We start from the raw sequence: 25101 nt of genomic DNA on the forward strand, positions 1-25101 counted from the left end.
GATCTCAGGGCAGGCGTCACAGAACTGTTATTCGTGAAAGCCAGAAAGGAGCACCTTCTCACCTGGGCAGCTTGCCTTTATATAGACAATTCCCAAGGGGGTTCTGGATGGGATTCTGCCTACATAGAATAAAACACAGCTTGCCAGCCTCAGCAAGTTAGCGTAATTGGATCATTTATTTTTTTTTCCTAATTAGTATTTAACTTTGCTGGGCTCATTTCTGGAGGAGGGTAGTTGCCCTCAGGTTGGTGGTTATCTGAGAAATGGGTCTGGGTGGAGCAGTGTCCAGGTTCATTATTACATTTTAAAATTGCTAGTGAGTCATTCCTCACTTCCATCCTAAGACGATAAAGTGCATCTGTCCATTACAGGATAGAAGTGCGGCATCCTGGTTTGGGACCAAGGTGGGTTTTAACGTTTCTGATTTCTGCTTTTCTTTTAAGGTCTTTCCACATCAGTGGAGAATAGAATTGGAACCTTGACCTTCCCAATCTGGTCCTTTCCTCATGAGGTTCTGGTTTTTGTTTGTTTCTAATTCCTCCTGCCACTGTTTCTGATGGGATGTTAACTTCCATTTTGGCTGACGTGCCACATACTTTGTTGACACTTATGACGGGATAGTTGTCTTCTCTTATCCATTGTGGTAATTGGGAACACACCCCTAATTGCTGTTATGTTTTGTGGGAGTTTGGAAGGATGTTAATTTATTTCCTGACCTTGCACATTTTTGAAGTGAACCTGGAAGGAACTATTCCATCTGTGTTTTTTTTTTTTTTTTACTTCTTGAGGTTTATTTAGTTCAGGTGAAAGTCATAAGTAAGTTAACTCTTTACTGAGTGTGGATTCCCACAAATTTGTTGGAAACCCTAAATATTACAAGAAATTTTTAAAATTGACAAGTAAAAATTTGTATATTTATAGAGATGATGGTTCAACATAGGTACACACTGTGGAATGGCTAAATCAAGCTAATTAACATATCCATTACCTCACATACTTAATATTTTTGTGGTGAGAACATTTAAAATGTACTCTTAGCAATTTTCAAGTATAAATCATTGTTATTAACTATAGTCATCTAATTGTACAACAGCTCTCCTGAACTTATTTCTCCTAACTGAAATTTTATATCCTTTGTCCAGTTTCTCCCCAATGCATTTTCCTGATAATTAGTGATATGGAGCATCTTTTCATGTGCCTATTGACCATTTGTATGTCTTCTTATGAGAAACGCTTTCAAATCAGTTTTTTTTTTTTTTTGTCATGGAATTTTTGAATTCCTGATGGGTTTTGGTGTTACACTTTTTTCAGATAAAAGGTTTACAATATTTTCTCCCAGGATGTGGGTTATCTCTTCACTATGTTAATTGTTTCCTTTACTGTGAAAAAATTTTTAGTTTTATTCAATCCCATTTGTCTGGGTTTTTTTTGTTGTTGTTGTTGCCTGTGTTTTTAAGAGTCATATAAAAAACTGTCCAGGGGCCAGGGATGTGACTCAAGTGGTAGCACACTTGCTTGGCATGCGTGCGGGCTGGGTTCGATCCTCAGCACCACATACAAACAAAGATGTTGTGTTCACCGAAAACTAAAAAATAAATATTAAAAAATTCTCTCTCTCTCTCTTTAAAAAAAAAAAGAAAAAAAACTTTGTCCAGACCAATATCAAGGAAATTTCTCTCTATGATTTCTTCTAGTAATTTTACAGTTTCAGATCTTAGGTTCAAGTGTTTCATTTGTGTTCTTGACATTTACTGAGAATTGAACCCAGAGGTGTTTTACCACTGAGCTATATCTCCAGCCCATTTTTTAAACTTTTAATTTTGAGACAGGGTCTTGCTGAGTTACTTAGGGCCTTGCTAAATTGCTGAGGCTGGCCTTGAACTTGTCATCCTCCTGCTTTAGCCTCCCAAGATGCTGGGATTACAGGTGAGCACCACCACTTCTGGTTTGTCATCTTTTTTTTTTTTAAATATATCGATTATAAATGCATGGATTTATTTGTGGGCTCTTAATTCTGTTCCCCAGGCCTATAGGTATGTTTTTGTGTCAGTACCATGATATTTTGATTACTATAGCTTTGTAGTTAGATTTTGAGATTAGGTAAAGTGATACCTCTAATTTGATCCTTTTAGCTCACTATTCAGGATTTTTGGTGTTTCCAAAGGAATTGTAGGGTTGCTTTTCTTTTCTCTGTGAAAAATTGCATTGGAATTTTTAGAGAGATTGCAAAGATCACTTTGGCTTACATGAACATTTTAGCAATATTAACATTTTTAGTTGATGAACATGTAATATCATTCTATTTATTTTTATCTTCTTCAGTTTCTTTCATAATACTTTAGAGTTTTTAATGTAAAAGTCTTTTACCTCTTTGATTAAATTTATTCTTAATTTTTTTATGGTTTTGTAAAAGGGGTTGTCTTCTTAATTTTTCAGACAGTTTGTAACTGTTGAGTAAAAATGCTATTGATTTTTGTATCTTGAAAATTTATTGAATTCATTTTTTAAACCAAGTGTCTAGGGTTTTCTATCTTTAACATTATGTCATTTACAAAAAGACAGTTTGATTTCTTCCTTTCCAATTAGGATGCCTTTCATCTCTTTTTCTTGCCTAATTGCTCTGGCTAGAATCTCTAGTACTATGCTGAATAGAAGCAGTGAGAGTGGGCACATTTGTCTTGTTCCAGATCTTAGAGGAAAAGCTTCCACTGAGTATGATGTTATGGGCTTGTCACATAAGGCCTTTATCAATTTGAGATACACTCAGTTTATGCCTAATGTGTTGAGAGTTTTTATCACAAAAGGATGTTGAATGTTATCACTGTGCTTTTTCTGTATTTATTGAAATGATCGTATGGTGTTTTCTTTGTCCATTCTGTTAATGCGGTGTAGCACATTTATCAATTTGCATATACTGAACCTTGCTTCCCAGGGATAAATCCCACTTGACCATGGTGAATATTTATTTTAATGTGCTGATAATTTCAGTAGTATTTTGGGAGAGAATGTTCACATCTATGTTCTTCATGGATATTGACCTATGATTTTATTTTTGTGTAGTATCTTTGGCTTGGTATCAGGGTAATGCTGCCATCATAAAATGAGTTTGAAAGTATTACCTCCTCTTTAGTTTTCTGGAAGAGTTTGAGAAGGCTTGGTATTAGTTCTTCATTAAATGTTTAGGGGAATTTAGATGTGAAATCCTCTGAAAATTTAGATGTGAAACCTCCTAGTCTTTTCTTTGATGGGAGACTATTTATTACTGATTCAATCTTCTTACTTTTTGGTTTGTTCAGATTTCTTATTTCTTCATCATTCAGTTTTGGTGTATTTTATGTTTCCAGGAGTTTTATGTATTTGTTTATCTATCTATATAAATATTTATGATTCTTTGTACTTCTGTGGTAACATTTATATCTTCCCTTTCTTTTCTGATTTTATTTAAGTCTTTCCCTCTCTCCCCCCCTCCCCTAACTAGAGTTAGTCAATTTTGTTTACCTTTTCAAAAAAACCTTCTTTTTGCTTCATTGATATTTCTAATTTTTATCTCTATTTATTTCTGCCCTGTTATTGGTTATCTTCTCCTATTAACTTTGGGCTTACTTTATTCTTCTTTTTCTAGCTCCTTGAGATGTAAAGGTAGGCTGTTTATTTGAAACCTTTCTTCTTTAATGTTGGCCTTTATTTCTATAAGGTTCCCTCTCAGAAAGGCTTAGACTGCTACAGTTTAAGGCTGTTTTTTTAACTGTGAAATGGAGAAGATGGGAGACCTAGGGGAGGTACTACAGAAAAAAAACTGAAAAAATGAGATTGTACACATGTATGAATATGTAACAACGAACCCCACTAATGTATATAATTATAACTCACCAATAAAAATTTAAAAAAAGGCTTATGTCATGTCCCATGTTTTGCTGTGCTTCCATTTCCATTTATTTTAAGATCTTCAAAATGTTTCTTCAACCCCTTGATTATTCAGATGCATGTTCTTTAATTTTCATGTATTTGTGAATTTTCCAAAGTTCTTGCTATCTATTTCTGGTTTCCTATCATTGTGATCAGAAAAGAGACTTGTTATTATTTCAACCCTTTTTAAATTTATTTGTTTGGTGGCCTAACACATTCTCTATCCTGGAGAATGTTCTTTGTGTGCTTGAAAAGCTTTTGTGGTAATGCTCTGTATGTGTCCATTAGGTCCAGTTGGTCTAAAGTGTAGTGTAATCTCCATGTTTCCTTATGGATTTTCCGTCTGGATGATCTATCCATTGTCAAAAGTGGAATATGGAAATCTTCTTCTGTGTGAGTTGGCTTTTCCTCACTGTCACCAAAATACCTGACAAGAACCACTTGGAGAAGAAGAAGTTTGTTGTGGCTCATGGTTTCAGAGGGTTAACCCATGGTTGGCTGAGTCCATTATTCTGGGGCCAAGGTGAGACAGAACATCATGGTGAGAGGGTATGGTAGAAGAAAGCTCATGGTGGCCAGGAATGAGAGAGAGAGAGAGAGAGAGAGAGAGAGAGAGAGAGAGAGAGAGAGCGGGGGAAGGGGCCACAGGGGAAGATGGACCTTTCCTGGACATGCTCCCTGTGACCCAGCTCTAGCTCCACCCCCTGGCCTAGAGTTACCATCTTGTTAGTCCATTCATGGGCGGATGAAGCTATAGCTCTCATAACCCAGTAGTTTTACCCCCAAACATTCCTGTATTACCACAGGAGCTTTCGAGGGACACCTCATGCCCACAACAGCTACTGTGGTAGTATTGCTATCTGTTTTTCTCATCAGATCTATAAATATTTGTTTTACATACTTAGGTGTTCAATGTTGAGTGCATATCTATTCACAATTGTTATACCTTCTTAATAAATTTATAATGAGATAATGACCTTTTACATTTCCTTTCATTATTTTTGATTTAAAGTCCATTTTGTCTGATATAGCACCCCTTACTCTTTTTGGTTCCATTTGTATAGAATATGGAATATCTTTTCCTATCCCTCCACTTCAGTCTATATGAATCATTAAAGATGAAGTGAGTATCTTATAGAAAGCATATGCTTTGGGCCTTATTTTTAAAAATCCACTCACTCACTCTGTATCTTTTGATTAGAGGATTTAATTCATTTATAGGTAACTTTTTTTTAGTAGATACTTTGTTTTTTTCTCTTGCTGTACTACTTTGTGATTTGATGGCTTTATTTAGTGGTATGTTTTGATTCTTTTCTATCTTTTGTGTATCTACTATTGGTTTAACTTTGTGGTTTCCATGAGACTTACATAGAACATCTTATTATTATAACAGTATTTTATTTTATTTTTTAATTTATTTTATTTTTTTTTAATATTTATTTTTTAGTTCTCCGCGGACACAACATCTTTGTTTGTATGTGGTGCTGAGGATCGAACCCGGGCCGCACGCATGCCAGGCGAGCGCGCTACCGCTTGAGCCACATCCCCAGCCCCTATAACAGTATTTTATACTGATAACAAACAACTTAACCTTGATCACATACAAAAGCTCTACATCCTAATTGGCCCCCATTTGGTGTTTTTTATATCAAAATTTGCATTTTTATGTTGCATATCCATTAACAAATTATTGTAGCTATAGTTATTTTAAAAATTTTTTGTGGTTGTAGATGGACAGAATGCCTTTATTTTATATGTTTATTTTTATGTGGTGCTGAGGATCCAACCCAGTGCTTCACATGCTAGGCAAGTGCTCTGCCACTGAGCTACAGTCCCAGTCAGTTATTTTGAATAAGTTTGTCTTTTAAGCTTCATACTAGATATAAGTGATATATATACCTCTATTATAATATTCTAATTTGTATCTCTATTAGTGAGTTTTTAATTTTCATGTTGTTAATGAGCCCTGTTGTTTCAACTTGAAGAACTTCTTTACCATTTCTCGTAAGGCGGATCTAGAGATGATGATCCTGCTTAGCTTCTGTTAGCCTGAGAATGTCTTTATCTCTCCTTCATTTCTGAATTACAGCTTTTCTGGGAATAGTGTTTATGGCTGACAGTGTTTTTTCTTTCTTTCTTTCTTTCTTTAGCACTTTGAATACATCATTCAATTCCCTCTTGTCTTGCAAAGTTTCTATTGTGAAGTCTGCTGCTAGCCTTATTAGGGTACCCTTGTATGTGATACATCTCTTATTTCTTGCTGTTTTCTTCTTTTTTGACTTTTGACAATTTGACTATAGTGTGCCTTGGAGTATTTTTCTCCAGGTTGATCTTGCCTAGAGTCCTTTGAATTCCATGAATCTGTAGGTCACATGTCTCACCCAAGATTTTGAAAGTTTTCAGATCCCATTTCTTTAAATAATTTTTAAAAAATCTTCTTCTATCTCTACTTTCTTTTGAAATGCCCATAATTTGTATATTTGTATGCTTGGTGGTGTTACATAGGTCCTTATGCCTTCTTCACCCTTTTCTATTCTCTTCTATTTTTGTTCCTTGACTTTACTCATTTCATGTCTGTAGTAGGTAGCACGTAAGGCTTAATTATGGAATATTGTTTCCATTGGAAACAATTGTCCCACACTAGAAACAACTCCACAATGGAATGCATAATTTGTGGCAAAAATTTTAAAAGTGTTTCCAGGTTGTTATTTAGGTAATGCTATTCAATATAGCTTAAATTTCTCTGTTTCTAGTTATTAATATAGTCAATACTTTTCCCAAATTTATGGACAATTTGGAATTCCTCTTAGAATGTTGAAGATATCAGTCTACTGTCTTTGACTTCCACTGTTGCTGTTGAGAAGTTGGTATGTATTCTCATTATCATTCACTTGAAGGGAATGATTTTTTCCCCCATATGACTGATTTTGAAGATCTCTTTGTTGCATTGTACCTTTATTATGATTTATTTATATGTGAACTTCCTTTTATGTTGTCTTTAGATTCGCAATTGGTGGTCTCAATTAAAGATATCCAATAAGAATTTTGAGATTTGTCAAGTATTGGTGACAGTCTTTTATCTTTAAAATGCATGTGTCTGTGTATATTTTTTGTTTTTATTTTTTTGCAAATGTTGACCATTTGGAAACAAGGAGAGGACCTAAATTTTTTTCCATTTTGAGTAGTATAGTTGCTTATTAAAAACATGCGTTTTGGAGTAACAGTTTATTCTTATATTAACTATAAATCCATCTTATGTAGATAGACATGTCTGTTTATCTGTATAAGTAGAAAAAAGCGGACACAGAAAAATAGAAGTTATTTGAGTGGTTCTCGGAAAGAAAAACAACTCTATTGGGAGCAAGCAGGAGTGACTAGTATTAGTACTGGTAGTCCCGAGAGAAAGAGCATCCAACACTGTGTTTGGAAGGTGGTAAGTTAGCAAAGGGTTTTGAGAAAGCAAGTGTGTGGCTTTAGTTCTCCTTTATAGGACATAGAGCTTTTATGTGACCCTAATATCCAGAATGAAAGAGTAATAAAGCATAATGAGGGAAACTGTAGCCCAAGGGATGGGGGCATCCAGTGACCAGGAGTTAATACAAGGACTGAGGAGGGAAGTGCAGGCAGAGAGACTGGAGGTGATTAATGACAGAGAGAAGAATATAAGCAGGGTGTAGACCCACTATACTAGAAGCCGTGTTCCTGGGTGTGTCATTGATGATTATTCATACAAGATTCTGCCTGTTTGTGGTCCCTCTTTGGTGTCAATGGAATCTTAGTGTGAAAACAGAATGTGCTTCAGTGAAATTATTATGCTGATTTTGTTGTGTGCAGTGGGACTCTGGTCACCATGGAGGAGAAGGTGATCGGCATTTGAAACTGAGCTCTACCACATATCAGCTGCATAGGAAATTCCTTAAATTCCTGCGGAGGAAATTCCTTAAACTGGTTGAATATCGCTTTCCTCATATATATAAAGTGAAGATAAAACACTTAACACATGAGCTTTTATAAAGATTAAATTGGTTAATGATTGTAAAATGAGTTCAAGCACACTTAATATAAAATATTGTCATTATAGTTCTGCAATCAAAAGCATTTCTAACCTGGGACCAGAGATTAGGGCTGTGATCTTTGCCATTTATCCTGTTATTTTTTTGGGGCAAATGTGACTTTGAATTGAAGAACATGATTTCATTAGCATGTCTTTAGTATTGTCATGTGAAAATTAAAAAGAAGCATATTTCTTAAAAAACAAACAACTTGCGGTGGGTATGGTGGTGCACACCTATAATCCTAGCGGCTTGGAGGCTGAGTCAGGAGGATCATGAGTTCAAAGCCAGCCTCAGCAACTTAGTGAGGCCCTAAGCAACTCAGTGTGAACCTGTCTCTAAATAAAGTATAAAAAAGGCTGGGGATGTGTCTCAGTGGTTAAGCATCCCCCAAAAATCCACAAAAACCCCCAAAAATCCACAACCTTGCAACGGAAAAATATTTTAATGAAATGTTCCCCCAAATCAAAATGAAACTAGGGACAGAGCAAGATTTTCCCCTTCTTTTAAAAAAGGGCGACATGCAAAAAACATGAGAAAAGTAGGAGAAGGAACCCAAATTTCAGTCCTTTTATTTTTAAGAAATGAAAATTTCCATTTGGCCCATGGAATTTTGCTAAGGCAGCAATTTTCTTAAATGATTTTTTTTCTCATTATGATGCTTTAGAAGGTACTCGTTGCTCCATTGTAATGTTGCTTATCTTAGAAGATTTTTCTTCTATGGAGTGGACTCTCAGTGAAACCAGATTGCCAAGTTGATCGAGTTCTTCAACCACCGTTTTGACAAACACTTTTTCTTTTGAGTCTAAAGGAAAATCAAAGTTCAGAGATCATTTTCAGCAGGTTGAAAAGTAGTCATGACAGGTATGCTTTCTAAAATTGGGATTTTGCAGAGATGGGGTGCAGCTCAGTGGTAGAGTGCTTGCTTAGCATGTGGAAGGCCCTGGGATCAACCCCTAGCACTGGCCCCTCCCCCTCCAAAGTTGTTTTTTGCAAATTTGCAGAAAATTGAGATACTATGTTTAAAGTCTATGTTTACCAAGATTTGAAACTATCTTTCTTATATTAACTACTGGTTTTTAGAGCAATGGGTATCTAGATGCATAAAGGAAATATGGATTAAAAACCACCTAGTAACAGGCAGGTATAGGCACGGAGAAAGTAATGCCTTCTTTTAAATACTGACTTGTCCTATTTTTTGTGGCTTAAAAGGACATTTTTTTTTAATAAAATTAATAATAAACAAAGTAATTGTTTATCAAAGCATTGAAACAATGAAAAAGAATATGTTCAAGGTAAGGAAGATATTGAGGGATTCAGTCCTTATCCAGTCATTTCATAATTTGACCACATCTGTTCCACAAGGATATAAAATGCAAATATTAAGAATGATCATAATGACTCCTCATTTCTTCATTCACTAGAACGGAACTTAAATTTTATTTGGTTCACAAATAAGTGATTTATGTTATAAAACAGAAGAAATTTTAAAGAATTACATCAAGGAAAAAGCCTTCTGTACCTTTGATTTGATTCCCAGGTCTGCACCCTTTTGCTTTGTAACACGTGGGTGTGCTCCTTCTGTGAAGATAAGAGTAAGTTAGTGCATTTTTTTCTTTCAAGAGGGAGCTCATAAAAAATAGGGAATTGGGAACAAAAGTTCTGGAGTTCTGGTTTCACTAAGATATAATTTTTTCTTATGTTTAAGGACATAAATTTTTTTGACATAGTGAAAAAAGAGATGTTGATGAGCAGATGTTGAGCAGAAATTTCCTCCTGACCAGATATTATCTTTTTCATCTCTCAACGTGGGGACTCTGAGTCTCACTATGCCTTTTCATCCACCTGGCTAACGAGCATGTTTGGAGCGCCTAAACTGTGTACAAGGGGAAGTCGAGGTGCAATGGGGCTAAGAAACAGCTGTTTGCATGGCAGGAAATAAAGCATATTCATGTAAAAATCTGTAGCATTTCATGAAAGGTGCTGTCAGTTCAGTGAAAAATGAATGGTGTGAAAGGACTTTGTTCTGAGAAGGGAGCCATCACTGTTGGGTTCTTGTGAGAATAAGCTGAAGAGGGCTCACCCTGGCCTTCCAGAGTACATACGTTACCTACTCATGGGTGTGTCCATGGGCAAGCATTGATTACCAAGTACTTTTTTTTGTGTATAAGCCATTGCCAGAAGCACTTTACACAGCAGAGTGAGATGCTATGCTAAGGATAGGCAACAGTATGGTTTTGAGCTGGGCATGGTGGTGCAAGCCTGTTAATCTCAGCAACTTGGGAGGCTGAGGCAAGAGGGTGGCAAGTTTGAGGCCAGCCTCAGAAATTTAGAGATTCTCTAAGCAACTTAGTGAGAACTTGTCTCAAAATAAAAAGGGCTGTATATGTAGCTTAGTGGTACAGTATCACTGGGTTCAGTCTCTAGTACCAAAGGGAAAAAAAAGATAAATAAAAAAATAAAAATAAAAAGTTTTGGTGTTATCACAGTTTTATCAGTGAGGAAATTGTGATTCAAAGAGGTTCAACCACATGCTCAAATTCACCAAGTATGTGATTCTCAACCAAAGCTGTAATTCTAGGGCTGTTTTGCTCTTGGATGATGAACTATGGTGCCTCTCCAGTTAGGTCTTCCTAATCATCATTGCTCCGCTTTTAGAGAGGGTGCAGGTGGGGTAATGAGTGATGTAACAATAAGATAGAGTGAGCTACTTAATTATAAGAAATATGCTCAAACACTAAATTACAGAAAGCAATTTCTGTAGAATCTCCCCCTCGGATTGGAATATTGTAACTGTTAAATATTTCATATTTAATTGTTCTTTATATTATCTTACATAACAAAGACTTGACATACTTAGAAATTTGATTTTCAGACTTCTGCCTGTTTTCATTTCACTTGAATGCGGCAGTGTCCATAAGGGAGACTACATTTGTAATAATGGGCATGATCTTCAGCACGGGAAATTCCAGGATGCAATATGGCAATATTTCTCCAGGAAAAAATACGGTTCCTGTGAGATTCATTTCCCCCCCGCACCATTCATATTTACCTTTCTTCTCCATCTAGTAAGTTGCAATATGTCTCAATTTCTTTCTCCAAGAATACTTTGAGATCGAGAAGCCGTTCATGCTCCAGCTTCTGGCCTTCCGTTTCCGTTCGAATCTGCTGTAGCTGCTCCTCCATGGCCCCGATCTGATCCTGGATCTGCTGGAGCTGAACGCAGTAGTTTCCTTCGGTCTCGGCCAGGGAGCATTCGTAGGAATGTTTCTGAAAGAGGAGTGAAGTCAGGCTGGACTGTGTAAAAGCAAAGGGCATGCTCCTATTTTAAGCATTCTCAAGGTGGAAAGAAATGTTGGCACAAGAGAGCTAAGTCTTTTCAGCTGAAAATTGAAATTGGTTAGAAGAGATTTCTTCTCCATTGGAAAAAGCCATTTTTCAAGTTTTGGGGTGGATGGGTCAGAAGTAATGTTTATTTTTCATAAACTTGTATTTTTAATTATATGTACTTAGATACACTGTACTTGTGGTATAGATTCATATTTTTATATATGTGTTTTCTTGTACCTATGCACACACACACACACACACACTCACTTCTATGGTTTGAATATGGTTTGATTGTATCCCCCAAGCATTTGTGTGTTGGAAGCTTAGTTCCAGTGCAGAGATGTTAAGAGGGGGTGGACCTTTAAGAGGTGGAGCTTATTGACAAGTAATGAGGTCATCGAAGGTGCTGCTCTCAGGAGAAACTGATGTAGTTCCCATGGAACCCTATTTGGTTCTCATGAGAGGGTTGTGATAAAAGAATGAACTTGGCCTGTGATCTCTCCCTCTCACACACACTCATTCCATGATGACATTGACCATGGTGTGTCACAGCAGGTGCTGTTTAGACTTTCAGCCTCTAAAAACCTTGAGCTAAGTGAGCCTCTTTTCTTTATAAAGCACCAGCCTCAGGTATGTTGTGAGAGCAATGGAAAAACGGGCTCACACACACACATATTCAATTCAATGGCAATTCCTACATACCATAGCCGTAAGGGACTGAAGTTCTATTTCCAGGGTTTGTAGGTTGCGCTTCAGTTCTGTCAGCTCATTTCTGGCTGCTGTGGTTGCTCCTGCATCATCTGAAATCTGCTGTTGCAATGATGCACTCTGAAGAGGAATTGTCAGAAGGGTTAGTGGCTAGCTTGATTGTTCCCTGAATAAGCCCTTCGCAGGTAACTTGCCATAGCTGTACCTTCTCATTAAACCAGGCCTCGATGTCTTTACGGTTCTGTTCAGTCAGTTCCTCATACTCAGCCCTCATGTTGTTCAGCATATCAGTTAGGTCCACTCCTGGGGCTGCGTTGACCTCCACATTCACGTTGCCTCCTGATGCATGTCGCAGGACTCCCATTTCCTAGAAAGGGGTCAATATTAATATCTGAGGGAGGATTTTGACTGGTATCCAAACCCTGCTTTGAAATGAAGAGTGGATTGTACATAGCAGCTCTGCAGGCTTCCTTACCTCCTCATGAGTTTTTTGGAGGTATGTCAGTTCCTCACCCAGGGTCTCACACTGAATCTCCAGGTCTGTTGTGCCCAGGGCCAGCTCCTCCAACACTCTGCGGAGACCGTTGGTGTCCGCCTCAACACTCTGGTGCAGGGCAAGCTCGTTTTCATACCTTAAAGTTCATGAAGGTGTTTGAGAATTGTAACCCTAGGCAGGTGCCAAATGCAACTTGTGAAGACACTTCATGTGCCAAAAGATGTGAGGTTCTGTATACACTTCTGAAGCTTTTTGCAAGAGCAAACTGTTAAAATACTGTAAGAGAACTACTGATGTATGAATATCATTTTGGAGGTGTTATTTCTTCAGAGTTAATTTTTTTTTTTGTCGTCCAATGTGTTAGTTGAACAAAATATTGCTAGATTTAAAATGTTATGATAGTTCTCTTTTTAAGGGCATATTTAAAGTTCTTTTTAAAAGGGCATATTTAATTTAATTTCTTTACTGATCTAGTATGGCTATCAATGTTTTAATATTAAAACATTTGGGTTTTAAAAACAAAAAAGGGGTTGGGGATATAGTTTAGTGGTAGAGTATTTGATTTGCCTAGCATATGTGAAGCCATGGGTTCAACCCCCAGCACTGTAAAACACTCAAATAAGACATTTAAATAATCAGTAAGAGGATTGGGGATGTAGCTCAGTGGTAGAGAGCTTGTCTAGCATGTGTGAGGTTCTGGGTTCAATTCCCAGTGAGTGTGGTGTGTGCTCATGCGTTCTTTAATTTAATTTTAGTATTTTTTTTTTTCCTGGTACCGGGGATTGAACCCAGCGGTGCTTAACCACTGAACCACATCCTCAACCCTTTTTATATTTTATTTAGAGACAGGGTCTCACTGAGTTGCTTAGGTAGGGCCTTGCTGAGGCTGACTTTGAACTTGCAATCCTCCTGCCTCAGCCTCTAGAGCTGTGATGCCGGGCCTCAATTTTAGTATTTTTACCTTTACAAAAAAAAAAAATAATAATCATTATCACCTACTTCAGTCTGAAGTCATCAGCAGTCAGCCTGGCATTGTCATTTTGTATAATGATGCTGGCATTACTTGTGGTCACAGAAACAATCTAAATGGGTAGAATGTGCAGAATGTTAAGAACCAAAACTCAAAGAACCCTCCCGATTTCGGTGAGATTCAATAACTTCTTAACCTGTTGAGCATCTATTTTAGCATCACTTTTTTTTCTATATTATAGAAATCTGAATTTTCTTTGGATAATAAATATCCAGAGCGTAAGAGCCACACGAACACTTTTTATTACTGTTGGTAAAGGCATGAGTTAAATATAAAAAATGACAGTGATTACTCTATTTCAATACTATTGCTCTTTCATTATTTTAATTCTATAAATTTTCATTGTTGGACACTTTGCTTTTAGGATTTGGAATATACAATTAACAAATTCTACTATATATATATAATTTTTTTTTTTTTTTTGAGGAGGGGTATGGGGATTGAACTCATGGGCACTTGACCCCTGAGCCACATCCCCAGCCCTATTTTGTAATTTATTTAGCGACAGGGTCTCACTGAGTTGCTTAGCATCTCGCTTTTGCCTCGCTTTTGCTGAGGCTGGCTTTGAACTTGCGATCCTCCTATCTCAGACTTCCTAGCCGCTGAGATTACAGGTGTGCCCCCAGCGCCCGGCTCCCATAAATTTTTAAAGCACGGTTTCTGTTTCCTTTAAGTTATGCCCCCTGGAAGTCTATAAGGAAAGTATGCAAATTCATACTTCTTACCTGCTTTTTGAGGTCTTCAATGACTGACAGATATCTGCTGCAGTCATGATCAAGTCCCCGACAACAGCCAGGCCCATACTTCTCATACCAGCTCTCGATCTTCTGCTCTAGGTCTGCGTTCGCTTGCTCCAGAGCGTGCACGTGGTCCAGGTAAGAGGCCAGGCGGTCGTTGAGGTTCTGCATGGTCACCTTCTCGTTCCCAGAGAGAAGGCTGCACTCATTTCCAAGAAAACCAGTGCTAACGTGGCTTCCAGACCCTCCACCACCGTTGCAGAAGCTTCCTCCAGGAGAAACGCCCCCAAGCGTACCAGAAAAGCTGCTTCCTGCTCCCGAGGACCCAACACACACATTGTCAGCCACAAAGCTCGCCTCTCCACGGGACAGCCTGACAGAACCAGCTCGCGAGCAGGACCGCCTGGATCCGCTAGACAATCGGAAAGACATGGCGACTGCACAGCCCAGCGACCCTTTCCCAGAGAGGAGCAAAGCTAGAGTCCACCTTCCACAGAGGGTGGCTCCAGTGGCCTTTTATAGGATTCAGTGGTCATTTCCATCTCACCTATGCCGATCTGTAATAAAATATAACTCGCATCCTAATTGCTGTTTTCCCTAACTGGGCTATTTTTAATAGTGTCTAGTGGGTGGCAAGGTGCCGCAAGCATATTTTTTATATGGAAAAAAGGTGCCAGGTGGAGTGACACTAAATCATAGCCTCCAAGGGTTAGTAATACTAAATCACAGCTTCATAGATCACAGAAAAGAAAATCATCAGTTCTTTTCCAAAAGGTATAAAGGGACATGTTTTTGACCTCTGGAATAGATTCCCCCCTCCCATCTAACAAAAAATGGTATAATTCAAATGAGAAATGTCTACTGCTCTTGTCCTGCAAATGCATATGAAGTATCTCTGTTATTCACTCTTTATTGAGTGTTGTTGGAATCAGAGACTCTCAGCATATAGTGATCTTTTGATAGTGGGAGTTTTTGAATTGATTTAAAAAAATATTGAAAAGATGGAATAATAGAAATCCTATAGTAATTTGCTTGTCAGTCACACTGAAATTCACGAGTATGTGATATTGGTAAAGAATTATTTGAATCACCTTTTTAAAATTTTTTTTTTGTTTGGTCCAGGAGTAGAACATCAATTCAGTTAGCTTCTGAGTCTCCAAATTATTAACTTCCCTGTCTTAAAAATATTGCTTATTGCCTTTTAGTTCAAACTTATGTATTCAAAATATTATGCATTATTTGGAGACATGAACTTCCTATAGATCTGCAGGGAAGGAAATACATGAAGGAGAGGGGTGTTTCCATCACTACCTAGGAACCCCATAATCACAGCATGCAGATCTGAGATGAGTTCCATAGGGAAGCAGGCGCTTTCTTCTTTGCCTTGATGTCCTTGGGAAGTTAGCCACTCTTCTTGGGCTTCATTGCCCTGGGAGGCAAATGAAAATAATAGCATTGAACAGTCTCAAATGAAGACTCCAATAATGAGCAGCTCCAATAATGAATGTCTATAAGACTGTCTGAAGGGCACAGACATTTTGCAAATGTTAATTATATTATAATAAAATGGACATTTCAATAGGGTCAGGTCTCTATCACTGACAATGGTACAAATTGAGTGCTTGATTGATGACAGGCTTAGTTTTTAAATAGTAATTTGTTTCCTGAATCAGAATTTTCTTTCTTTTTTTTTAAAAAAAAGAGAGAGAGAAGAGAGAGAATTTTTAATATTTTTATTTTAAATATTAAAATTTATATTTTAATTAAAATTTTAATTTTAATAAAATTTTAATAATAATTTAATTTTTTATTAAAATTTATATTAAAATTTTAATATTTTTATTTTTCAGATTTTGGTGGACACAACATCTTTATTTTATTTTATGTGGTGCTGAGGATCCAACCCAGCGCCTCGCGCATGCCAGGTGAGCGTGTTTCCACTTGAGCCACATCGCCAGCCCTGAATCAGAATTTTCAATTTTGTGAATATTGAACACTTTGAAAAATATCCAATTGTTAATTGTCACTAAAAGATATGGAATGTTCAGTGAACTGGGATGCATGAGTTTTTCTTTTTTTGGGGGGGGGGGTCCAGGGATTGAACCTAGGGATGCTTAAATAATTGAGTCACATCCCCAGCCCTTTTAAATATTTTATTTAGAAACAGGGTCTCACTGAGTTGCTTGGGGCCTCACTAAGTTGCTGAGGCTGACTTTGAACTCAGGAGTCTCCTGCTTTAGCCTCCTGAGTCGCTGGGAGTACAGGCTTGTGCTACTATGCCTGGCCATGAATTTATTTTTACTACAAATGTCTAAATTAATACAAGACTATAATTCAAACTACTGGCTTTTGTTTAGAATAGTGTATGATAGTAGATAAAGCTTAAGTTCAGAGACTTATTGCTGATTTTCTTGTGGCCTGGTCAAATTTTAAAACTTTTGCCCATGTTTCCCAGGAATAAAAATCATGACAAACAGAGTCTGTTGTCAGTGTAGTAGTTTATAAGGCTTGAGCTTCTTCGATAAGAGGTGTTATGGGATTGCAAAGTATTATTAACGTAATCTATTTATCTCAGGATAATTTACAAATACTAATTAACTTATCATCTTTTGTGAGACAAGTTAAGCATATATTATTAAGGCCATTTTGGAGATGAGTCGACTCTGAATCTACCATGGCAGCAGAGATCACAGAACACCCTCCATCACAGCAGGGTTGGAATGAATGGCTCTTAACTCCTTGATGGGTTGTTGCTATTTACTCATTGGGCAAATCTTTTGAATTCTTTTGATCATAGACTTCCTCTAAGCAAATACTCCCTTGAAGGGTAGAGGATAGATTGAACCAATTCCCTGGGCCACTTTTATCTATCTCTATATATTTTTTTCCCTGAGAGTGGACATTTTTTCATGGTAAGAAACCAGCATCCAGCAACAGATCATCATCATTTCTTGAGACTCTACTAGGTACTACAGTATTACATAATATGCATATCATAGGTGCTCAAAGTGATTGAGTTGAATTCACCTGTAAGTTATGCTGTTAATGTCTCTTTATTTCCAAATTAAATTTTTCACTATGTTATCTTACTGTAAAGATCATAGGCCAATTTCTCTTTTGATAAATTTATTTAGCTTTAAGTATGCTGTTGTTTAAATTTTACATTTTACATGCCTGTTAATTAAGTTTAGTATAGCATTTTTCTTGAACATGAATGAGGTTTCTTTTGATACTAGAGTCCTTGTGTTTTTCTGAGAATCATATTCTTGTGTGCTAATTCCTCCCACCAAGTGGCTTCCCTGGTTTGGGAAGAATTGATAATAATTGATAAAGCAGTATTTACCATGTGTGAGACACTGTTCCAAACATCATTTAATCCTCACAGTATCCCTATGAGGTAAAGACTATGATCATCCTCATTCTACAGGTAAGGAAATACCTCCAGTTACTGGCTCTGTGACCCTCTGCCTCAGTTTCCTTACCCATAAAATTCTCTCAATTCTTTCTCCCAAATTGATGCTAGTAGAGCTTATTCTCTGGATTATGATGAGTTGGTGGTCAGACATCTCAAATACTAAAGAAATCTGAGCTAAGTACTTAAAATTAAAAATAAAATTATGAAGACAAAATTTTTAGAGCCTTTTTAGGTTCACAGCAAAATTGAGAGGAAGGTACAGAGATTTCCCATATATTCCCTGCCCCCCCTCATGCACCCTCCTTCCTTGTCTACATTCCACACCAAGGAGGTAATACATTTATTCCAATGGTGAATGTACATTGATTGACACATCATAATCACCCAGAGTCCAGAGTTTACACTGGATGCACTCCTGAGGTTGTACATCCTGTGAACTCAGAAAATTATATAATGACATATGTCTCTTCTACTATACAGAGTATTTTCACTTTCCTAAAAATCCCCTTACTCCAACTATTTTTCCCCTACCCCACCACACCTAACCCCACTTCCACCTAAACCCTGACAACCAAGGATCTGTTTACTGTCTCCATAGTTTTGCTTTTTCTAGAATGTCATATTGTTGTAATTATACAGTACATAACCTTTTCTAATTGTCTTCATTTAATAATATAGATTTAAATTTCCTCTGTCTCTTTTCATGGTCATCTAGATAGCTCATTTATATTTAGCACTGAATAAAATTCTATGGTCTGATCTACCACAGTTTCTCTATTCATCTACTGAATGACATCTTGGTTGCATCCAAGTTTTGGAAATTAATAAATAAATCTACTGTAAGGATCCATTTTCTGGTTCTCAGGACCTGAGAAGCAGGTTGTTTCTGCTGCGTGTCAACATGTGGGAGACAAATCCTCTTACTCAAATAAACCTACGAGAATTTTTCTGCTGAGTTTATACCTCCTGGGCCTTTGTGAGACCTTAGACTACAAGCTAGAGAATAGTTTCATTGATGATAAATGCCAAATATCATTCATTTACAATTAAATGTAACTTGAGAGACACATCACTCTGCATCTTGGATGGCAAAAACTGGATAGAGTACTTGTGAATGTCCACCCTCCTGGTGGAGCGGTGGAGACTGCAACTTAAGACATCTACTAGAATTCACTTACACTGCTCCCCACCTCTCACTCTTTCCCCTTCTGCCTCCAAAACTAACCATGGAGAGCTGTTCCTTTATGTTTAGGATGTTTGTGATTCTTTAATTCCTTATTTCCATTTCCATGAGCATGTTGGACCAGGGTCTGGAGTTATTAAAATAGTTACTATTTTATGCTCGCTACCTGACACTTAGTGAGTGCTCAGTAATATTTATTGAAGAATGGAAGGATGAAAAAGTGTTACGGAAATGGGAACAAGACTCCCACCAAAAACTTACTTCTAACTTGTGAAGACCAGTGCCTTAAACAGAAGAAATTAAAGACCAACGTCAGCTCCCATGGGAGGGTATATTTAAAATGCAAAGATTGACCAGAACCAGGGCAGATGGCTTGCAACAGGAAGAACTTTTATTGAAACACCACCAAAGAGAAAGCTGGAAGACGAGTTACTACTCTACAGAGAGTCTGTCTTATTTTACTGGAGGAAAAGCAGAAAAATGAGAAGGCCCTCATTTAGGAAACGAGTTTCGACTTGGTCTTTTAATTTCAGGACCATTCTTTTTTATTGGGGTGCTGGAGTTCACGAGGGCACCCTCTGTTCACTCTTGTTGTTGGGTTTAGTGGGTTTCTCTTCTATGGTGTGAACTCTGGATGAGAGAATTTTGCCACGAAGATCTAGTTCTTCGACGACTGTTTTCACGATGGCGGTTTTAGATGAATCTAAAAATGACATATATGAATTTATGAAATTCATAAATGGGAAATCACTCATCATTTAAAACATCCAAAAAAATCTGAAGCCTTCACGCAGCTTTTGTTTACCTTTTATCTGATTTCCTGGTCCTCCGTGGCCTTTGGATTTGACACAAGATCTGTAAAAAATTGATTTTTGCATTCATTATTTTACTCTAGGGTTTGCTAAGAAAACCGAAAGGCAAATATTTAAGGTAGGAGTTCACTGAATGCAGAAATAACACAAGAAAGGTGTTTATACTTGATTTTAAATAATATTTAATAATATTAAATTGTCTTACTCATCATCTCCATCTATCAGGCGGCAGTAGGTCTCAATCTCCTTCTCCAGGTGGGCCTTAACGTCCATGAGTTGCTCATACTCCAGTTTCTGGCCCTCAGTCTCAGTCCTGACCTGGTGCAGCTGCTCCTCCAGGGCCCCGATCTGAGCCTGGATTTGTGCCAGCTGCGTGCAGTAGTTGCCCTCTGTCTCTGTCAAGGAGCACTCCAGGGAGTGTTTCTGTGGTTCGGTGAGACAGTTTTATAGAAAATGTCACCACACTGTTCAGAATGAGCCAAGTCACTTAAGAGATACAGACAGAAATCCCTGCATAATGCAAATAATCCAAAAAAATCCGTCTGTTCAGTATTGTGAACAGATGCCATGGTATTTTTTTCTATTTGTGAATGACATCACTGGTGGTGAATGTTACTCATAGGCCCAGGAGTATTAGAAAAAATGAAATTGTTTCTACCTAGTGCAGAGTCTAAAGAACCCTGATTGGGGCTGGGGCTGGGGCTGTGGCTGTGGCTTAGCGGTAGTGCACTTGCCTGGCATATGTGAGGCACCTCATATAAATAAATAAAAATAAAGGTCTATCAACTAAAAAAATAAGAACCCTGACCACACACCAATATGTTCCTTGCTTGTGGGGTCTGGCACCTTGCCATTTTCCCGGAAGGTAAAAGTCCCCCTGCATTTTGACACCTCATTTCTAATCATGTGGCTGCCTCCTTTCATGTGGATTGCAGCTCTTCTATGAAAAAACAATCGTACTGTCAATTGCATAAAGTTTGTAAAAGTAGAATGAACTATAGAATTACCCTTTTAAGTTTTGAGTCGTTTGAATTGTAAGTGTATGAATCCCAATGAGTTTATATAGATGCAAAGAGGGAATACCTGCTGTAATTTTACATTGAATGAAGACAGAAAAGTCTTACCCTTTTATATGCAAGAATTTTTGTATGATCCCTGATTTTGTATGCATTCATGATTTCTTTTGTGAATAAATACTGGAGGTTTCCTAGCCATAGTGGGGAAAAGGATAGGCTTGGGAGGATAGACTCGAAACTTTGAAGAGAAATTCTGTGGAACTCTGTGAATCACTTTTTTGAATCTCAGATTCAAATAATGAAATGAATTATAAAGTCTGCCCCACCCATGCCTCAGGATAATTGAGGGCAAAACTACTGGGCAAACCCTTAATGAAAAAGGTTATTATTATCATTATGCATGTTTAGCTTTAGAGTCAATCTTCCTGTCTCTCCTTTGCTTCTTGTTTATGCCACTTAAAAAGAAACTTAAAAAGGAACTTAAGTGTTCTTAATTAGGTGGCCAAAAGGAATGCTAGATAAAGAAAGCAGGAAAGGTGCTAACAGCTTTCCATACACAATGGTTTTGATCTTTTGACTTGGGAGAGCAGATTTCTGAGCACCTCTAAATAACTGTATGTGTTAATTTATAACGCTTCATAATTATTAGCATCTAGGTATAACTTCCAGACAAAGATAAGTATCCGATGTAAAATGCAAACGTGCCTTAGGTCTACACAGTCATTTGTGGATAAAAATTCAAGTAAGTAACACGGGAAGAACATTCTTCTTAGATTCTTCCCTCAATTTCTAGAGGAAATCCGTTTGTACTTGGGGACTCACCATCGCTAAGAGGGACTGCAGTTCAATCTCCAGGGTTTGAAGAGTACGTTTCAATTCCGTGAGTTCATTCCTAGCGGAGGTGGTGGCGCCAGCGTCGTCGGAAATCTGCTGCTGCAGCGAAGCGCTCTGCAACGTCAGGGGCTGGTGTCAGTGGACGTCCGTGTCCGCACCCAGCGCGGGTGAGCGCGCCCCTCGTGGTTTTACCTTCTCCTGGAACCAGGCCTCCGCATCCTGGCGGTTCTGCTCAGCCAGGGCCTCGTACTCAGCTCGCATGTTGCCCAGCAGCACCGTGAGGTCCACCCCGGGGGCGGCGTTCATCTCCACGTTCACGTTGCCTCCCGCGGCGCACTGCAGAGCCTGCATTTCCTGGGAGAGATTCGTTTAATCAGATCAGGATTTGACTATTTTTTTAATGAGCTGGACAGACAGCATCAGTATGGATAGAAGCATTTTGTAAGTTTTCTTTTGAGAGGGACAAATAGACACATTTCAAGAAATAATCTGAACCCTAGGGAGAAATTGCCATGCTTCTTGGTATTAAGATATTTATCATCTGAAATTAATTTTTAATTTGGGAGGGAGGCAGATATGAAAGTCAAGGAGGTACAGTGCCTACCTCCTCGTGATTCTTCTTGAGGTAGGCCAGCTCCTCCGTGAGAGTTTCCAGCTGGACCTCAAGGTCAGTTCTGCACAAGGTCAGCTCATCCAGCACTCGACGCAAACCATTGATGTCTGCCTCCACGCTCTGGTGAAGGGCCAGTTCGTTCTCAAACCTTACAGACATATTTGAAAAGTTCATTCTTAGTCATTAGACATTAATCACGTCACTTTTTAGATTTTCATGAAACCCAAACTAAGATTTGTGATAAAACTGTTAAAATAACATGTAAATTTTCATTTGGATCATCCACATTACAATATATATTTATTTATTTGAAGCAAGAGAGTGGAAATAGTCAAAATCCTCTTTCCCTGTGACTTTGACATTCATTTGTGTTAGCCCCCCAGTTTCCCAAGTGAGATGTGCTATTCCACTAGCCACTCCAGTACATATAAGCTTCAAAACAAATAATAAACAAAAGAAGAAAGCAGACCTCGCAAAACCTAAAAAAGAGGGGGTGTTTCTTAAGAGAACTTTTTGTGTGTTTCTCTTTAGCTCTACTTACTTCAGTCTGAAGTCATCAGCAGTTAGTCTCGCGTTATCATTTTGCAGGATAACGTTGGCATTACTGGTAGTTGCAGCAATTATCTGATAAATGGAGAGTTAGTTAAGAGTGAGGAAATATTTTTTTAAAAAAATCAAATTTCTTTGAATAAGGTTCCCTATGAAATTATGGTAATATTTATGGCAATATTAATGGCACCTGTATCTAATAATAAGGTAATTGTTTTGCATGTGGGAAATTGAAGTATGTTCTCTTTTTATTCCCCATTCTATCCTAAAAAAAAAAAAAAATCTCTTTCCATGGGAAAGATTATAAATACAAAGTTGGAGACACTCACTGGCCAGATTTTGATATTTTAATATTACTAAAAACATACATGCATTCCTAAAACCAGATGATAGTTGGGCCACGTTCAAAGATCAGAATTTTAATAGAAATTATTTTAATCTTGATAAGGAACTACCAAAATTTAGAAGCCAAGCTCAAAGTCCTGTCCTGACAGCTTACACATCTGTGTGTATATGTGTGGCTAATTACTCTCATGAATTTTAACACCCATAACATTATGTTTCTTACCTGGTTCCTAAGGTCATCGATTATGGGAAAGTATCTGCTGTAATCATGATCAAGACCTCGGCAAGAACCAGGTCCAAATTTCTCATACCACCCCTTGATCTTCTGTTCCAGGTCAGCGTTGGCCTCCTCTAGTGCTCGAACATTCTCCAGGTAGGAGGCCAAGCGGTCATTGAGGTTCTGCATGGTCACCTTCTCATTGCCAGAGAGGAGGCCGTTTTCATTCCTGGTGAAGGTAGCACAAGAAGCACTTCCCGCACCCAGCACTCCACCATAGCCTCCTGCCGCTGAGCTGCCCCCAAAGGCACAAGAGAAGCCACTTCCAATGCCTGGCACACCGCATGCATTTCCGGCCCCAAAGCTGGCTTCCCCACCAGAGAGCCTCACGGAGCCTGCACCCCCACAGGAGCCCAGCCGTCTGGATGAGGAAGAAAAGCGCACAGACATGATGCCCAGGCTGGAGGGTTGCTCTAATGGCGAGACTGTCCTACTCAGTTCATTTTGCTTTATATACACACCATCAGGGTGTTTCTTGATGGACTTTGCTACTCATAGCAAAATGGTGTTTGCCAGCTCATTGTGAATTATCCATAATTGGGTGATGTTTTTTAATGAACGTCTTTACCCGACTGTGTCCATTTCCGTAGGTGGATAGTTAGTACCTTGAGGTTATTTGTTATCTCTGGAATGGGGCAGGGTGGAGTATTATCAAGGTTATTAAAGGGATACTTTTCCAATTTAGTCTGAGTAACCCTTCCTGTCTTCCATGTTTTAGGAATATAAAACTCCTGAATGAATAAAACACTGTGATAGACCAATTTCTCTTTCCCTTCCCAAACCATCAACATTGCATTTTCCCCAGAAGGCAAAGCATCGTAGTCATGGCTTTCTATCAGATATGTTGAAAATAATGTCAAGACCATGGACCCATGAGAGGGAGAAGGCCAGGTCCTCGGAGAAAACTGAGGAACTAAATGGGATCTTCTTTGGAGACAGAAAGTCTTTCCTTGATCCTTATCCCTCCTGAATTACCATTTCGTCTCCACTGGCTTTCTGTCTAAGCTCCGTTGCTAATCAGGTTGAGTAAGGGGATTGGGTAACCTGTCTGGGCCTCAGCTTCCCCAGCTGTAAAAGAAGGAATTATAAGTTAGCTTCTATACTCACTCCCTTCTCATCTCTAGATTTCTCATATTGTTACATTTCTTCCTTTCACTCTTTCTGGAATACTTTTCTGCATATTCTTTCTTCCTCTTCACTTCCTACTGTTTCCTGATTTTGCTCCCCACTACTTTAGAGAGTTAGTGATTAAAATCACTGATCACTGCACATAGCTGATCCACTTACTGTTCCTTATAGTGATTCTCCTGCAGCCTCTTGGTTGATTGAGCTTCAGACAGTTGCTTTCTGAGATTCTTCTACATCTCTGGTCGCTTCCATTCATAACTTCTGCGTCCTACATTTTGTCATTCCTTCCGGTTTGTTGGTTGGCGTGTAGGACTCTTCTTGAGGCAGCTCTTACCTTCGTGGCTGGCCGTTCTTTATATTGCCACTCCCCTTACCCATCTCTTTGCCTCTCTGCATCTTCTTCTTTCCACCTGGTTTTTTCTTCTTAAAATTAAAAATTATTTGAGATCTTGCATTTTCCAAGAATGATTAACATCACTTCAGTTCTATAGACTGAAAATGAAGTTGCTAAAAATATAAAATTTCAAGACCTAATAAATAAGCTTGCAAAGAAAGCCAGAAAAATTCCAATAAAAAAGAAATTACCTTATTAAGTATGACAACTTGTTGTATTACCTAAACTTATGACATCAAAGTATTATTTTTTTTGCAGTTTGTAAGTTTATGTTGT

At 38.1% G+C, this 25101-nt stretch overlaps 2 protein-coding genes across 2 annotated transcripts; both read right to left on the reverse strand.

The window, feature by feature from the left end:
- Positions 1-8611: 8611 nt before the first annotated feature.
- Positions 8612-14691, reverse strand: Krt26 (keratin 26). Its single transcript, XM_026386811.2, has 8 exons — positions 14248-14691; positions 13492-13574; positions 12472-12628; positions 12202-12363; positions 11991-12116; positions 11011-11228; positions 9481-9539; positions 8612-8763 (listed from the first exon to the last, which is right to left on the reverse strand). The coding sequence occupies exons 1-8, from the start codon at positions 14689-14691 to the stop codon at positions 8612-8614; spliced, it is 1401 nt and encodes a 466-aa protein (XP_026242596.2).
- A 4729-nt stretch (positions 14692-19420) lies between these two features.
- On the reverse strand, positions 19421-23693 carry LOC113181405 (keratin, type I cytoskeletal 27). The gene is made up of 8 exons (XM_026386949.2): positions 23250-23693; positions 22674-22756; positions 22124-22280; positions 21712-21873; positions 21508-21633; positions 19875-20092; positions 19663-19712; positions 19421-19560 (listed from the first exon to the last, which is right to left on the reverse strand). The coding sequence occupies exons 1-8, from the start codon at positions 23691-23693 to the stop codon at positions 19421-19423; spliced, it is 1380 nt and encodes a 459-aa protein (XP_026242734.1).
- Between the last annotated feature and the right edge of the window lie 1408 nt (positions 23694-25101).

The sequence above is a fragment of the Urocitellus parryii genome, chromosome 7 (assembly GCF_045843805.1).
Source record: "Urocitellus parryii isolate mUroPar1 chromosome 7, mUroPar1.hap1, whole genome shotgun sequence".
NCBI classification, from domain to species: domain Eukaryota; kingdom Metazoa; phylum Chordata; class Mammalia; order Rodentia; family Sciuridae; genus Urocitellus; species Urocitellus parryii.